The sequence below is a fragment of the Bos mutus genome, chromosome 14 (genome assembly GCF_027580195.1).
Source record: "Bos mutus isolate GX-2022 chromosome 14, NWIPB_WYAK_1.1, whole genome shotgun sequence".
In the NCBI taxonomy this organism is placed as follows: domain Eukaryota; kingdom Metazoa; phylum Chordata; class Mammalia; order Artiodactyla; family Bovidae; genus Bos; species Bos mutus.
Window position 1 is genome coordinate 62,592,769 of NC_091630.1, and position 16,933 is coordinate 62,609,701.

Consider the following 16,933-nt stretch of genomic DNA (forward strand, 5'->3'; position numbering starts at 1 on the left):
CAGGGACGGGGGAGCCTGGTGGGCTGCCGTCTGTGGGGTCACACAGAGTCGGATGCGACTGAAGTGACTTAGCAGTAGCAGCAGTAGCATGAATAGGATTGTTCAATTTTTCTTTATGATAGTTTATTATTAATGTATAGGAACACTATAGATTTCTGTATATTAATTTTACACTCTGCACCTTTACTGAATTCATTTATTCTAATTGCTTTTTGGTGCAGTCTTTAGGATTTTCTGTATATAGTGTGTCATCTGCAAATAGTGACAGTTTTACTTCTTCCTTTCCACTTTGGATTCCTTTTATTTCTTGTCTGATTGCTCTCACTAGGACTTCCAATACTATGTTGAATAAAAGTAATGAGAGTGGTCATCCTTGTGTTGTTCCTGATCTTGGAAGAAATGCTTTCAGCTTCTTGCCATTGAGTATGACGTTGGCCCTGGGTTTGGCATGTATGACCTTTACTGTGTTGAAGTACATTCCTTTTTTACCTACTTCATTAAAAGTTGTTATCATAAATGGGTGTCAGTTTTGTCAGAAACTTTTTTCTTAATCTGTTGAGATGGTAATATGATTTTTAGTTCTTTGTTGAAGTTCTTACTGTATTCTTTTATTCTTCTCCCGAGTTCATTGAGCATTTTTATGACCATTACTTCAAAATTTTTTTCTGGGAAGTTACTTAACCTCTGTTTTACTCAGTTCTTTTTTTGAGAATTTGTCTTCTTTCTTGTAACATGACCTTTGGCCTGTTTTGTCAGAAACTTTTTTCTTAATCTATTGAGATGGTAATATGATTTTTAGTTCTTTGTTGAAGTTCTTACTGTGTTCTTTTATTCTTCTCCTGAGTTCATTGAGCATTTTTATGACCATTACTTTGAAATTTTTTTCTGGGAAGTTACTTACCTCTGTTTTACTCAGTTCTTTTTTTGAGATTTTGTCTTCTTTCTTGTAACATGACCTTTGGCCCCTTGTCCTGCCTAACTCTCTATTTGTTTGTGTTTGGTAGCTCAGTTACTTTTCTTGGTCTTTGTGTAGAAGGTGTCCTGTGGGGTCCAGGAGTGTAGCTCTCCCCCTCCCCTGGACTGCCCTGGAGCCAGGCACTCCAGGAGCATCCCCTGTGGTAGGTGGGCCAACCTGGCCTCCTAGGGGCCACTGTGCTGCAGTTTCTAAGGCCTGTTACCGCTGTGGCTGGTGCTCTGGCATGTGGGGGCAGCCTGGGGGAGGGAGCCACTTTGGGGGATGCTGGTGCTGGCTGAGGTGTTGGCACAGCAGGGGTCACTTTGGAGGGGTCTTGGTGCTGGCCAAGGGCCTGCATAAAGGGCTGGTGGGGGAGCAGCTTGGAGGAACACCAGCTGTGTCGGGCCTGCAGATGAAATTGGGTGGGGTGGGTGGTGCTGCTGGCTTAGATGGAGAGTCAGACCCTGCACCTCGTCTTCTGGGTGCAGGGTCTCCAGCTGGGGGGCTGAGGTGGAGTCCAGACCCTGGGGTCCCAGTGCTGGGGATGGGGCTGACAGCGGGGCTGACAGCACCGGCCCCCTCCAGGGGCCGCTCCTTCTGCCTCCAGTTGTGGAAGGTCTGTCCTGCTGTCTTCAGGTCATTCTCGGGGTTTTCTGCTTGTGTCTGTGATGATGGTTCCAGATTGCTCACCTCCAGAGCTGGGTGGTAGTGGGTTTGTGCTGTTTTAAGGCACAAAGTTGGTGATAATTGATGACAGTGGTGACGGGAAACTAACGTAACCAGTGCACGCAGGACTGGGACTGCCCCCTTGGTCTGAGGCTAAAATTCAGGTTCTGGTCACGTTGTGATTATGTGACTCCAGGCAGTAGTACTGGGTACTAGCACGTTCACTAATGGAGGAAGAGCTCCTACTGTCTCCAGCAGAGCGGTGGGTCGTGAGTCTCATGAGCTTTGTCAGACACACCTTGTGATCTGTGACAGCGGCTGCTTTCTGTCTTTCCTCAGATCCCCAGACTTCAAGAGAGATTTTTGATTTTGCATTAAAGGCAATCCGTCCTCAGGTAGGATTTAGTATTCTAATTCTTTCACAACTGAGCCTTGTGATTGTCAAACATTGATGGTAGGTTTTTTTTTTTTTTTTTAATAGATTGATCTGAAGAGATACGCCGTGCCTCTGGGTAAGATTCTGCATTTAAGGAGGTTATTAGGTTGGTGTCTGAGTGAGCGTTTGCTTAAACTGTGAGTGAAGGTGGTACTGTGACCCCTGTGATGCTCCCACGTGGTCACTGATGGCAGCTCTTGGTGCTGTTCGAGATGGGTCACACTAAGATTGTACCATTTCAGAAGAAATTACTTTAGAGCAATCCAGATCTTTTGACTCTGTCTGTATTTAAATAAACCCTGATCCTACTTCTGACCTTTGTTTTGGGGGTCACTGGCCGGATTGTGGGCCTCTTGATTCAAATGGAGGATGGAGGCATTAGGTGTGAGGGGACCCTGGGCCCCTGAAGTAAGGATTCGAGGGCTTTGTGAGCACGGTTTTGGTTTGGTGTGTGCCTGAGGCTTCCTAAGTTCTTTGTCTTGCCCTTTGTCATCCTGTTTTCAATACGGTGTGTTCTGTGTTTGCAGCTGGCCTGTCCTTATTCACCCTGCACGCATCTCAGTTTAGCACCTGCCTTCTGGACAACTATGCTTCTTTATTTGAAGTCTTATCGAAGTGGTGCAGCCACATGAATGTGGAATTGAAGAAAGCTGCACACTCAGCCCTGGAGTCTTTTCTGAAACAGGTACTATGTAAAATTCTTTCTATGCGAAGACATAAATTCCAGTCTTGTGCATGAACATTTGAAAAAAAAAAATACAAGTTGGTCCATTAGCTTCTGTAGTACCGAGTGACTTCACTTTCACTTCTCACTTTCATGCATTGGAGAAGGAAATGGCAACCCACTCCAGTGTTCTTGCCTGGAGAATCCCAGGGACGGGGGAGCCTGGCAGGCTGCCGTCTGTGGGGTTGCACAGAGTCGGACACGACTGAAGTGACTTAGCAGCAGCAGTACTTAAAGAGAAAAGTTGGTTATCCCTCTGCCACAGGAGTGGCAGCAGGTTTGAAAGAAAAAAAACTTGAAAGACATCAAGTCTGATCAGGTTCTCAGAGCCAAGGCCAGACAAGAGAGTGAGGAGGTGGGACGGAGGGAAGGTTGGCAGTCAGGGCTCCCTAGGGGTGGTGCCTGGGTCAGGATGGGATTAGGAAGGGGTGAGGGAGGGCTGGAGGTCCGGGCTCCCTGGAGGCGGTGGCTGGGTCAGGGTGGGAGGAGGGAGGGGAGGGGGAGGTTGGCGGGATCTGCTGTCCTGTTAGACTGGATGCTTGTATCTCTGTGGCTTCTCGGCCGAGGCGAGCCCTCCTGCCCCTTCTGCCCCAGGGTGTTTCCGTCTAGGTTGGGTATGGGTGCAGGGAGCCTGTAGGCGGCCTGCCGTCTCCGGGTGCTGAGACCTGAGGCCTTCGTATGGATCGGCGCGGGCTGCAGGTCGGCAATGTGGATGTCTTCTTTCTCCCTTTGGTGATTGTCTGACTTCTTCCCATCCTTGTCTCAGACGGTTGTGGGCAGGTGGCAAGAGCTTCCTGATGCCCTTGCTGGTCTCCAGTTCTGGCAGGTGTCACCGTGTTTGGTGGATTGTCATCTGCTTGCTTCTCAGAGTACTTGCTTTGCCTCACGTAATTATTGTAGCTTATTGTTTTGAGAAATGAGACACCTTTTTTTTTTCCCCTGGTTGTTTGTTTTGAATCCTCTCTGTGTTCCCTCCTGGGGGTCCTGTCTGTGGGTAACTCTGAGCTCGCCAGCTGCTGGGCCTGCCCAGCTCTGTGTCACCTTGAGTCAAAGATGAGTCTAAGGAAGCTTTCTGCTTCATCAGGGAGCTTTAGTCCAGAGCCTGTGTTTTGTGCATATGTCTTCCTGTATCTACTTGGTTTCTCTCTCAGTCCCTTTCCCTAGGAAGAATGCATCACGTGTAATAAAGGCTTACTTAAGGAAGTGCCTTTTCTGAACCTGATGGAGACTAAGTGGATTGAACAGATGGTTCTTTACAAGTAATAGCTGCCGTGGACCTGTAGTAGCTCACTGATGTTGTCCCATTCGGCCGTTCCAGCCTTTTCACGTTTGGAGGGATGCCTCTAAAGTGAACGTTGTGTGATGCAGGTTTCCTTGTTGGTGGCGCACGATGCCGAGGCACACAGGGGCCCCCTGCGCTTCTTCATGGAGCAGTTCTACAGCATCATCAGGAACGTGGACGCCAACAGCAAGGACCTGTCCATCGCCATCCGCGGATACGGGCTCTTCGCAGGGGTATGTCTCACTTACTGACCCCTTTTAGTTTCATTTGATGAAACTATAGTATATTTTGATATATATCACTTTAGTATATTTTGAATAGCGTCTCACACTTTTGAAAATATTATTCTTATTTGTTTTGTTGTTAATGCGTTTTTTCAGTGCTTCCTGTGTATTATCTCAAATATTCATAACTCTCCTCTGAGCTTTTAGGAATATTATTCTACTTTACAGTTGAGGAAACTGAGGCCAGAGGAGTTAGAGGACTCGTGTAAGGGTTCAGCCAGCAATAGACAGAACCGAGACATGGCTGCAGCCTGGAGACGAGGAACACCATGTTCTCCTGGCCGTGCCTGGCCACCCATCACTGATGAACCCCTGAGCTCACTCTGGCATGAGCCCCTGAGCCCGGGTGAGGTCTGCTGGAGATGCTGGGAGTCGGCATGGCTGCATCCTCCTGGAGGGGTCTATGGCTCCCACTGGCGGATTACATCTCCTGCTGTTTCTCTGTATAGATCCCCATTAGGGCTACTCCCCTGTTTTTGGGATGGAGTCTCTTCCAGCCCTCTGCTCACTCCTCCATCCTGATGCCTCCTCATTTGCTTCTTCCCAACACTCCTTTCTCCTTAAAGTCTTCATCTCCACATGTTTCCGTGGCTTGTTTATACGAACTTAGGGCAGAGGAAATGTGTGTGAGGAGGCTCAGAGGTGACCAAGGGCACGGACTTTGTATCCTCAGACGCTGAGGTCTGGCAGCAGGGACCTGTTTACTGTAATGAGCTGGTGTAGACAGAGTATGGTGGAACAAGGGAGAGGACACGGATCAGGCGCTGGTCCAGGCTCGTGAGAAGGCGGGACTGGGGCCGACGTCTGAGGAGCCTTTGGGAAACGTGCAGCTGGACTGTCTCCGAGTTAGGAGGGTGTGGCTGTGGGAGCCGCTGCTGTGTGGTTGGGGGGTCGGGCCTATCCCTCCTCTGGGTGTCAGGCCTCTGCAGGGATGGCACCCAATTGTCTGCCGTCTGCCCCTGCCAGAAACACAGGTGACAGTCAGTAAGTGTTTTGTGTGTTAGTAACTGTTTAGAATGTATTTACAGGTTTTTTGGAAAGCATCTTTCCGATGTACAGTGCATTCTATGTCTGTATTTCTTCTCCACTGAGAAGCTTGTTAACATTCAGTTATAATAACATGGCCTAATGAGACACCTTAGGTGCCATCACTCGGAGGTGGATAAGGCTGATGGAGACTGGTTTTACCTCTCTCCAGCCGTGCAAGGCAGTGAATGCCCAAGACGTGGACTTGATGTTCGTGGAGCTCATCCAGCGGTGCCGGCAGCTGTTCCTCATGGAGGCGGACGCTGCCGAGGACCATGTGTACCAGCTGCCCAGCTTCCTGCAGTCGGTGGCCAGTGTCCTGCTGCACCTTGACGCTGTGAGTGAGGGGGTGGCCCGCCGAACATGGGCTTGGCGAGTTTAGCCCAGGTCTTCAGCTGGTTTGATGCAGTGGGAATTACATACAGTCAGTTCAGGCACCAGTATGACCAAGGTGACCTCTTTAGCTAGTACCTTGTACAGTTTTTTGGTATAGTTTTTGTCATGAAACTTGATGATTTGTTTCCAAAACAGAAAAGCTATCTGTTACTCTTTTCATATTTCTAAAAGATTAGGATTGCTGCTTGAGATAGAATCGTAGCTAACATGTCATGCAGACAGTTTTACTCCGCTGTGTTCAGGCGGTCCCAGCGAGGAGTTAGTCCCCTAGGTAACAAGCCGCTTCTTCATGGTTCCGCCCCACTGTGTCTGCTGTGCCTGTTGCCGCAGCCCCGACCCGCGTGTGCTCTCGTCCCTGCAGGTTCCTGAGGTGCACTCGCCGGTCCTGGAACACCTCGTGGTCATGCAGATGGACAGTTTCCCCCAGTACAGCCCCAAGATGCAGCTGGTGTGCTGCAGGGCCATCGTGCGCTTGTTCCTGGCCCTGGCGGAGAAGGGGCCCATCCTCTGGAGCTGCATTGGTGCTATGGGTGAGTTTGGAGTTTACTCCTGAGATGATGCATGAAGAATCTTACCGTGTGAGATAAAGAACATCCAGTTGCCAAATTCTTTTTTGTCTTTTGATGCCTCTTGTAGAACTGCTAATATTTTGGTGAACCAAAATCTTTTTTTCTCTAGTGTTTTGAATTTCTTCATGTTTTCCTTTTGAATCTTAATAGTCTACAATTTGAAATTAAACATTAAAAAAAAGAAAAAAAAATTAAAGGTGTTAGCAAACTTAGAGAAAAAACCAAGAGGTACTGTATATTCAAATGGCTGTCAGTTTGTTGAGAGTTTAGTATTTTTCAGTGTAATTTTTCATTTTTGTTTTTATTTTCTTTTTTTAGTGCATCAAAGTTTAATCAGAATATGTTCTAAGCCAGTGATCCTTCAAAAGGTAAATTCTGAATATATGCTTTGAAAATTAGTCTTTTGTCACCTTGCAAGTTAGAGATGTTGCTGGAACTTTTAGTCTGTAAATATACAAAAGGGGCCTTTTTGATTGCCTGAAAGATTTTTTTTAATGAAGTTGACCAATAGGATGGTTGTCACTTAAAAGAATTACCATTACTTTCTATAGTAGGTGATAGCTGCTTTCCCAAATGCAATGTTAATATTATATTCAGGTGTTCGAAATTGCAGACAAATGTGTAAATTACGTGCAATGATTGGTAATTCTTTTGGGGGGAAAAAAATGGCCTTTCTGTTATTAGAAATGCCTTAGATTTTGATAAGTGTAGGATGTAATACCTAACTATTTTTTCAGATAAATAAAATTCTGGGTGTGAAACATCCTTAAACATAACCTTATTACTGTACCTACATTTTTACAAAAGGATATTTTCCCCTTGAAAGTCTAGGACAAAATACTTAGTATATAATGGGAGGCTTGTCTTAAGTTTACTTCAGTTAGAGAAAATAGGATGAGATGAGAGATCTGTGTGAGGAGTTGAATTATTGGGTATTGTTTTGAAGCTTAGTTCGTGCATCATTATTTTGGTCCTAGAGAATGGTGACTTTTTCCCAGCTTTTTAATTGTGCTTTCATGACGTGCTGTCTTCCTCAACCAAGTTGCATTCTTCAGCCCGGAGCTCCCTTAGCTCCAAGAATGCACATCGGGAGGCACAGCAGTGCCTCTCTTCTCCGTCCCTCCTCAGCGTGGCTGTCTGTCTGTTTTCCCGCCAGGGAGCCGAGCCCGAGTCTGAGGACCCTGGAGCGTTGGGGGAAGCCAGGACCGGCAAGTGGAGAGTGCCCACCTACAGAGACTATGTGGACCTGTTCAGGAGCCTGCTGAGCTGTGACCAGACGATGGTAAACACTGCAGCTGAAAGCCACAGAAGGGCTTTGGCTCCTCTACAGTTTCCATAGTTCACACTGGAGACTTAATTATTTCAGAAACGTATTTTACTTTCGGTCTTTTTTTTTTTTTTTAAAGTACTTCAAGTAATGTAAATAAGGATAAAGTGAGACTTGAAAAAAATCAAATTAGGGGAGCAAAGTCATAGAACTCATTTGAAACTAATGAGTAGTTGTAGCCAAGTCCTCATTTTAGCTTAAGAAACTGTGTACAAGGTATCAGAAATGTGGCAGCGTTATCATGGTGGGAGAGCTGTGCTCTCTGTATTCCTTAAGGGTGATGTGATAGGATGGAGACGGTGCACAGTTCTGTCACCATTTGAACCACCCCTCCTGCTTCCTGTGTTGCTGGCAGGTGTTTCTGCAGTATCTGCTTCAAGCCAGGTTGGTCACCATTTCACATAGTCTCCGACAGAGCACGGGTATCCTAGGAAAAGCAGTTTTTGTCAGTAGATGGTTCCTGTCCTGTGGACAACCTCAGGAGTTTTTCTTATTAAGGTATTAGTAAAGTAGTACAGGAGTATTACTAAAATGTTTTTTTTTAATATGTGATATTAGGTATATTTTGAGGTTAAGTTCCATAGACTGTTTTGAGTGAAGACAGCATAACTGGTCTATGTTTTGGGATGGTAGAATATTTCACTTTGAAAGAAATAATAGATTATAGTGCTTTTCAGTCCCTTCTGAGTATGCATGTGTATGTGAGTACATGTGTGTTTACAAGTGCACATGTATATACGTACATGCATGTGCATTTGCATATAGACATACAGAACGTGTGTATATAGCATATAGATGTGTGTATACACACACTGCTTGTGTATATTCTCAGTCCCTCAGTCGTGTCCAGCTCTTTGCAACTCAGTGGACTGTAACCTACCAGGCTCCTCTGTCCATGGGATTCTCTAGGCAAGAACACTGGAGTGGGTTGCCATGCCCTCCTCCAGGGGATCTTCCCAACCCAGAGACTGAAACCACATCTCTGACATCCCCCGCATTGGTAGGTGGATTCTTTACCACTGAGCCACCAAGGAAGCGTCTTTCTCTCTCTCTCTCTCTCTCACACATACACTCTCACTCACACACACACACATACACACACTCATTAATGGAGTAAATACTTAGACGAGGTTGGCCTAAACCTTCTCACTACTGTTTATGTGTATTGCGTGACTATGTAAGTCATGTCAGACTGAAATGGTGTTGTCTTAATAATTCGAAAGGTGTCTGTATTTTACGGCTTGAAAACTTAGAGGTAAGTCTGCTCTAGTTTACACAAGTGTTTCCATAAAACCTAATTACACGTGTACGTCATGCTGATTTAATACTCGTACTGACACTGTTTTGTGCAGCATTTTAAAATTTATTTTCTTTACTTTCAGGATTCTCTTTTAGCAGATGAAGCATTTGTCTTTGTGAATTCCTCACTTCAAAGTCTGAATCGTTTGCTATATGATGAATTTGTAAAATCAGTTTTGAAGATCGTTGAAAAACTGGATCTTACACTGGAAAAGCAGAGTGTTGGGGAACAAGAGGTTAGAAGATGTTGTCAGTAGCAATTTTGCATCATTTTTGTACCAGCTCTGTCTGCATGCTGCAGTATTCAGGAGCAAATCTTACATTTGTAGAGGATGGCAGGAAATTGGTTTATCAGCATTAATATGTGTCATTGATACTTTTCTATTGATATTTGAATTGCCCAGTGTGCAGAATATATTCTGTATTAGATTGTTCAAGAAGTAATTTATATGTTTAATAAGTTAAAGCAACTTTTTGGAAAAAGTTTTTGGGAGGATTAGAACTCTTGACTTAGCAACAGCAGAGACTAGTCTGATTTTGTGTAGAGGTGGCTTTTTGCAGAGGGTCTGGGCACCCTGGTGCTCCTCTGATTTATAGCCAGGGGGACTCTAGGCTCTGGAGATAGTAGAAGGGAGGGCAGGAAAGGCCACGCCTCCCACGTTTCTGCACCGTTTTTCTGGCTGGGCTCAAAGATCAGACTGGGTATGAGGTTGCTAGCTTGGAGCTGCTGTCCCTCTGAGGAGACAGGACACTCAGGTAGTGAGACTGTCATCTAAGGTAGTTTGTTTCTGAGTCCAGTGGTTCCTAGAATCAAGTTTGCACGTTGGCTTCCATGGCTGAGGCCGTCTGGTCAGGGGTCCTACAGGGGCAGAGCCCTGGCCTTGGCTGCACTCGTCAAGGGCCAAGTTTTTGCGCTGGTTGTCGGGGCCATTGAGGGGTCGCCTGCCACTCTTCAGGCTTTTTATTTATTCACGTCTAAAGTAATTTCATGAGCAGACGTGCTCACTACCTGAGGTGATTGGCCACATGTCTGCGTGCAGAGCGCCCGTCCTAGTCTCTGTGTCTCTGCTCCCCCGCACCCACCGCCCGGTCACCATCGTCTCTGTTGGTGTTTCCCGGGACATGCCTGGTCTCCAGCCTTGCTCTCCTTTCTGCCTGTTTGACATTTCCACCTGGGTCTGAAACACAAATTGAACGTGTTTATATTTATGTTTTACCTAACAGTAGCCACTGGTCCTCTGTCTCTCGTCTTGAAGTCTTGGCAGTACTGGTAACTGTCTGTTTTGAGATCCTGCCTCTGTCTGGGCGCTGTGGCTCCTGTGCACAGTTCTGCCCCGCCCCGCCCCCCGCTCTTTCTGTGTTTGCACTTTTCTTCCTCCTCACTGCATCCCTTGTGGCCTCCGGTGTAGCATGTTCTGAGGGTTCTGTCATTTTTATCTGACTCTGAGCTTTGGGCCCATCTCTGCCTCCTCACTGCTGCATTCCTTGCTCAAAGCCTCACCCATGTCTGTGGTTCACTTGCTGAGTCATTTGTTGAATGACTGAATGGTACCGTGTTTTTGGTGCAACTGATTTTTAAGGATGAAAACAAAGCTGCTGGCATTTGGGTGATCCCGACCTCAGATCCAGCTGCTAACCTGCATCCTGCGAAACCCAAAGACTTCTCCGCTTTCATCAACCTGGTGGAGTTCTGCAGGTATTCATAAAGTTTTGTATACTTAAGAGTAGATACTATCAATTGTTGGCTATGACATAGGAGAACCACTTATGTAGATACAAGAAATAGTAGGACTTAAAATCTAAAATAGCTTATATGAAATTTTAAAATAGATCTAATAGCTGTTGAAAAAATTTTTTTTAAATTGTATTTAAAAGAGCCTCAGGTAAGGACAATAAGGGGGCATCCCTGGTGACTCAGACAGTAAAGAATCTGTCTGTCTATGCGGGAGACACAGGTTCAATCCCTGGGTTGGGAAGATCCCCTGGGAAGGAAATGGCAGCCTACTCCAGTATTCTTGTCTGGAGAATCCCGTGGACAGAGGAGCCTCACGGGCTACAGTCCATGGGGTTGCAAAGAACTGGACATGAGTGAGCGACTGAGCACAGAACACAGCACAGCAAAGAAAGAGTACAGATACACCCGAAAATGGTGTATAATGGAACCACAGATGATGACTTTGTTTTGATTACGTCACTTACAATTTCAAAGCGGAGTAAAAATAGTATATGATGAGGATTTCTGTGTTAAGCTTTAAATTTGTTTTTACAGGGAGATTCTTCCTGAGAAACATGTAGAATTTTTTGGGCCGTGGGTACATTCCTTCTCATACCAGTTAATTCTGCAGTCTACACGGTTGCCACTCATTAGTGGTTTCTACAAACTGCTTTCTCTTGCCGTGAGAAATGCCAAGAAGATAAAGTATTTTGAGGTAAGTGTTTTTGAGGGCATTGAACATGCTTGTGTATTTTGGATTACATGAGCATGTATAAGTACATTCTAAAATATGATACTGTACAGCATATTGCAGTTTTAAAGTCCACTACTTTTATTATTTGTATTTTGAAAAACTGATGTGAGTGGCAGTTGGATGACACGGTTTAAAAGTTTAAACGTTGAACGTTTTCCCCATTTTCCGATCTGACTGGCGAGCATCTGACTGGTGCTGTGAGCTCTTCAGCACCCACCTGCAGCATCACTGGCGCCCTTTCCAGACTCAAGTCCTCAGAGCCTCTGGGCCACGCCTCAGCAGCTGTGCCCAGGCTGCCCGGGGATCTGGTGGCTCCTAAGGTTGGAGAGTGGCCGCGTCAGCGTCCGGGGGCACTAGTTGAGAGCAGCTGTCTCAGCTCACAGGCGTGCACGTCAGGTGACCGGCACGGGGCGTGGACTTGGGCCCGGACTCCTGGCCAGCGGTCCCCCTCCCACCTCACACGTGCTTCCTCATGGGCCTCTGCCTGAAGTGTCTTCCTCTCTGCATGAGGCCTCAGCAGAATGAGAATGGGTCCCCTCACAAGGACCAGTGGGAACCGCCAGATTAGAACATGGGACTATCTGGTTATCATTCCCTGAGCTCATTGCCTGTTTTATCTGACAGGGCGTTGGTCCAAAGAGTCAGAAACCGTCTCCCGAGGATCCAGAGAAGCATTCCTGCTTTGCTTTGTTTGCAAAATTTGGTAAAGAGGTAACTTTCAAAAGCTTTATACAGTCTTATCATATATTATTTAAAGATGAAATGGGTTGCTTAATCCACATGGGGGTGGAGGGGTTGAAAACACTGGCAGAGAGTCACTGCACTTCCAAAGTCCCCTGAGGTTTCTCACGATAATTTTAGTGATGATGACTCAGGGTCCATAGATTCTTTAGCTTTTCCACATGATGGGAACTAAGTACTCAACACATGAACTTTTGCTGGAGATAAGTACTTAATTTTTAAATGAACATGATCGTGTCAAAGGCCACGTGATCATTTTTTGTATTTGCAAATCAGATGTTCCGTAGTTGATGATGGAGCTGAAGGCTCTGTTCAGGTGCATAGCACTAACCTTGTTTTCCCTGCCAAGGTGTCAGTTAAGATGAAGCAGTACAAAGATGAACTCCTGGCCTCCTGTTTGACCTTTGTCCTATCCTTGCCACATGACATCATCGCACTTGACGTCAGAGCCTACGTCCCCGCGTTGCAGGTGGGCACATCACTCGTGGGGGTCGTGGTTCCTGAGAAACATGGCAGTCACAGCAGCACTCACATGTCAGAACCCCCATCCCCACCCGCTGCCAACATCCTGCGTGGGTGGGCCTTCCTGAGGGGGCTTCAGTGCCCCTTCTCTCCAGCCCGCATGGGTCCGACAGAGGAAAACTTGTCATTTAAGAAGCCATCTCTCAATACTAAATTCCTGGTGTTCATTATCTCATTTGTTCTCATGTACAGATGGCTTTTAAACTGGGCCTGAGCTATGCCCCACTGGCAGAAGCCGGCCTGAATGCCCTGGAAGAATGGTCAGTTTATATCTGCAAACATGTAATTCAACCCTATTATAAGGATATTCTGCCTAGCCTTGATGGATATCTGAAAACTTCAGCCTTATCAGGTAAGTATAGAAGAGTTTTGATGTGTATCTTAAAATGGTAATGTAATATATGTGTTGGTATTTCTACATATTATGCATTCAAAATACATTTGGTTGATATTTTTGTAATCTTTCCAGTTCATTTCAGTATAATTGGACATAAGTATAACTGAGGTATTAAAACTACTTATAGGTTACTTACTCATGTATATCCTAGCAAAATTTATAAAATCTCCAAGGGGAAGAACTCTTAAACATCTTGAACTTCTTATAAATTCTAATCTATTGTCTTGCAAAGAAAACCTTATTTAATCAAACAGGGATTAAAACTATAAGAAAATCCAATAGTAAAGTTATATTTTGACCTAATTTTACCTGATTTTTATTGGTTTTTCAAATAGGACTGATTTAGTACTGCATTGGGAGTGCAGAGTCCTAGCCACTGAACCACCAGGGAAGTCCCTCCAAGAAACTGTTTCTTTTAATTGGTAGTGGTGTTTAAAACTGAGACCACTATTAATATTTTTGTTCTAGAAATTTCATTTTTAATCATACTTTAAATTAGCATTTTAATGTCTCTGTATGGTAGTCTAGTGTCTTTCCCCTTGTGTTTATTAACTAAACAAATGAGTGCTGTTTAAAATTGACTTCTGTTTACCATTGACAGATGAGACCCGGAGTAACTGGGAAGTGTCGGCGCTTTCTCGGGCTGTCCAGAAAGGATTTACTAAAGACGTGTTAAAGCATCTGAAACGGACAAAAAACATTTCATCTGTAAGAGACCCTTAAATTTTCTTTAGCTTAAATAGTGGAGAGATCAGATTCTGATGCTCATGAGTAGTAAAAATCTTCATTTAAAATATCGTTACATATAAATTTGTGTACAGTATGAAAATAATTTCAGTATATGTTTAGTGATAAAAATGTAAACCGTGTTAACATGTAAACCGTGTTATTGTCTTGATCCTGTTTTTTTTTGTTTGAAATAAGCAGTTGCCACACTGATATTGATGTATAAGATTGCCTCATTTACTGATTAAATCTGAAATAGGTCATTTTGTCGAGTTTAGTTCATGGCAGTTTTTATGTTTTTTTCCCAGTGATAATTTCTTAAGACCGGTTTTTTTAGATGTGGCACATAATGTAAGAGATAAAAATGATGTAAATAGAGAAAATTGAGTTAGTGTAACTTAACATCTCGGAGAAGGCAATGGCACCCCACTCCAGTACTCTTGCCTGGAAAATCCCATGGACGGAGGAGCCTGGTAGGCTGCAGTCCATGGGGTCTCTAAGAGTCGGACACGACTGAGCAACTTCACTTTCACTTTTCACTTTCATGCATTGGAGAAGGAAATGGCAACCCACTCCAGTGTTCTTGCCTGGAGAATCCCAGGGATGGGGGGCCTGGTGGGCTGCCGTCTATGGGGTCGCACAGAGTCGAACATGACTGAAGCGACTTAGCAGCAGCAGCAGCAACTTAATATCTAGAACTGGTATTGCAAGCTTTCAGGAAGTTTCCTCTGATCTCATTATTTTTGACAGTTTTTGTTATAGGATCAGAAATTCATTTATTTCTTTTTTAAATTTTTACTTATTGTTCGCTGTGCTGGGTCTTTGTTGCTGCAAGGGCTTTTCTCTACTTGTGGCAAGTGGGGGCTACTCTCTTGACAGCTTTTGATTGGGCGACTTGAATGAAACTAGAAGTGGTGTCTAATGATTTTAAATTATTTTATCACATTTAGGTAAAAGAAGATAAAGTTTCTTGAGAATATCTCTAGTTTTGCACATTTCTTTACAGGCATAGGGCCCAGGGGTCCCAAAGTGCGAGGCCAGAACTGTTTTCACTCGTGACTATTTGCACTGTGCAGTGGTGGGTGGGGCTGTTGGTTCCTTTAAGCTTCACGAAGCCTCGACCCTTGAGCACACACCGTGTACCATCCCCTGTGCTGGGGCAGGAGGCGCTGGCGGTTGTCCTCAGGGAGCATCGAGCAGCCACCTCCCCCATGAGCACCACTGTTACTGGAAGCATGGCAATGGACTCCTGGCTGCTCAGTGTCTGGCTGACGTTTTCTCTGAAATAGAGAGCGGGCCTGTCACTTCAGGAGCACATCTGAGAATCTTTGCTGCCAGTGAACCACTATCTCCAGATGAGCAGTGCATTGTATTCCTAAACCGAGTGTAAGATAAAGCAAGCGGATTGTACTGTAATAGACTGCATAAACTTCCCTCATGTGGGCTCACACGCCACATTGTAACTAACCTTTAAGAAACTACTGCTTCAGTTTTGGAGTAGTATCAAAGGAAACCCTGCTGCTGCTGCTGCTAAGTCGCTTCAGTCGTGTCCGACTCTGTGCAACCCCATAGACGGCAGCCCACCAGGCTCCCCCGTCCCTGGGATTCTCCAGGCAAGAATACTGGAGTGGGTTGCCATTTCCTTCTCCATTGCATGAAAGTGAAAAGTCAAAGTGAAGTTGCTCAGTCGTGTCTGACTCTTAGCGACCTCATGGACTGCAGCCTACCAGGTTCCTCCATCCATGGGATTTTCCAGGCAAGAGTACTGGAGTGGGGTGCCATTGCCTTCTCCAAAGAAAACCCTAGTTTCCTAGAAAAACTATGAAGTCCTCCTCCCTTTTCTAGTCGCAGCCCAGAAGTCTGTCACAGACGCAAAATGTGAACAGCACCACTTGCCTGAGGTTGTTTATTTGGAATATATCCTTAGTTTTCCTAAAAGTATGTCATTTGTTAACATGTCATGGGTTCAGTGTTTTTAAATAAAATGATAAGTATTTAAATAATGGAAAGTAAAAGTGTTAGTCGATCAGTTGTGCTGACTTTTTGCAACCCCATGGACTGTAGCCCGGCCGGCTACTCTGTCCAGGGGATTTTCCAAGTAAGAATACTGGAGTGGGTTGCCATGCCCTCTACCAGAGGATCTTCCCGACCCAGGGATTGAACCTGGGTCTCCCTCATTGCAGGCAGATTCTTTACTGTCTGAGCCACCAGGGAAGCTAAGTTTTAACAAGATAAATACTGGTAAATACGACCCACATTAACAGAAGCTCTGTGGGAATCCTCAGTACTTTTTAAGGGTATCAGGACTCCGGAAACAGGAACTGCTGACCTAGAAAATGGACATTGGCTGCAAAAGTGGGAGAATTGTGGCTTCTTTTCATGTTTTTGCAGTAAAATGACGGCAGTGCTGTGGAGGATTATAAGGAGACATTGAGGGCATCAGTGGAAGAGAGGGTCTTTCTTTGAGCTCAAGGTTGTTTCTCATTGTCACCACATTTGCAGAATGAAGCGCTGTCCTTAGAAGAAACACGGGTTCGAGTAGTGCAAGTACTTGGCCGTCTCGGGGGACAGATCAACAAAAACCTGCTAACAGGTGACGTTTCCTGAAAGTAACTCAACCCCTGAGACATGCGGGCCCCTCAGCTGAATGCACACAGGTCACGGTGTCTTCTGAGAGTGAATGCTTCTGCCATGCCCTGAAGCCTGTGGGTTCCTATCTTCAGGGTCTGGCATTTGTTCATTTTTTAAGCAGAGTCTAGCTGGATAGGCCTTTATGTTAAACATCGTGTCAGGAATTCAGAGTTACCTTTTTGAATACTAATATTGTTAATGTTTGGATATTTTTAGGTTGTTTTTGATCAGAATTAGTGTTTTTTGATGAGTAAAAATTTGTATTTTTAGTTTTAAAATTTCATCCTAAATGTACTGGTGATTTTGGCATTTCAGCGGTTAGAATGTGTATTAGAAAAATATGTGTTTTAAAGAGGAACTATTTAATGAAAGTATTGTTCATTTATCATTTTTTCACAGAAGAATAACTTAACTAAAATTGAAAATTAAACATTCCAGACTATTAGACTTGTTTAAAAATAATCTGACTTTCAGTCAGATTAGA

General features: G+C 44.8%; 1 protein-coding gene across 1 annotated transcript in view; it reads left to right on the top strand.

Annotated features, from left to right (window-relative positions):
• Positions 1–16,933, top strand: part of PRKDC (protein kinase, DNA-activated, catalytic subunit) — a 126,904-nt gene that overhangs the window by 9,705 nt on the left and 100,266 nt on the right. The window contains 16 exon segments of the mRNA XM_070382418.1: positions 1,961–2,016; positions 2,103–2,133; positions 2,585–2,742; positions 4,150–4,296; positions 5,546–5,710; positions 6,131–6,299; positions 6,657–6,706; positions 7,495–7,620; positions 9,048–9,200; positions 10,545–10,660; positions 11,234–11,393; positions 12,057–12,143; positions 12,523–12,642; positions 12,888–13,047; positions 13,694–13,800; positions 16,321–16,411. Of these exon segments, the coding sequence (XP_070238519.1) occupies positions 1,961–2,016; positions 2,103–2,133; positions 2,585–2,742; positions 4,150–4,296; positions 5,546–5,710; positions 6,131–6,299; positions 6,657–6,706; positions 7,495–7,620; positions 9,048–9,200; positions 10,545–10,660; positions 11,234–11,393; positions 12,057–12,143; positions 12,523–12,642; positions 12,888–13,047; positions 13,694–13,800; positions 16,321–16,411 (1,896 nt within the window).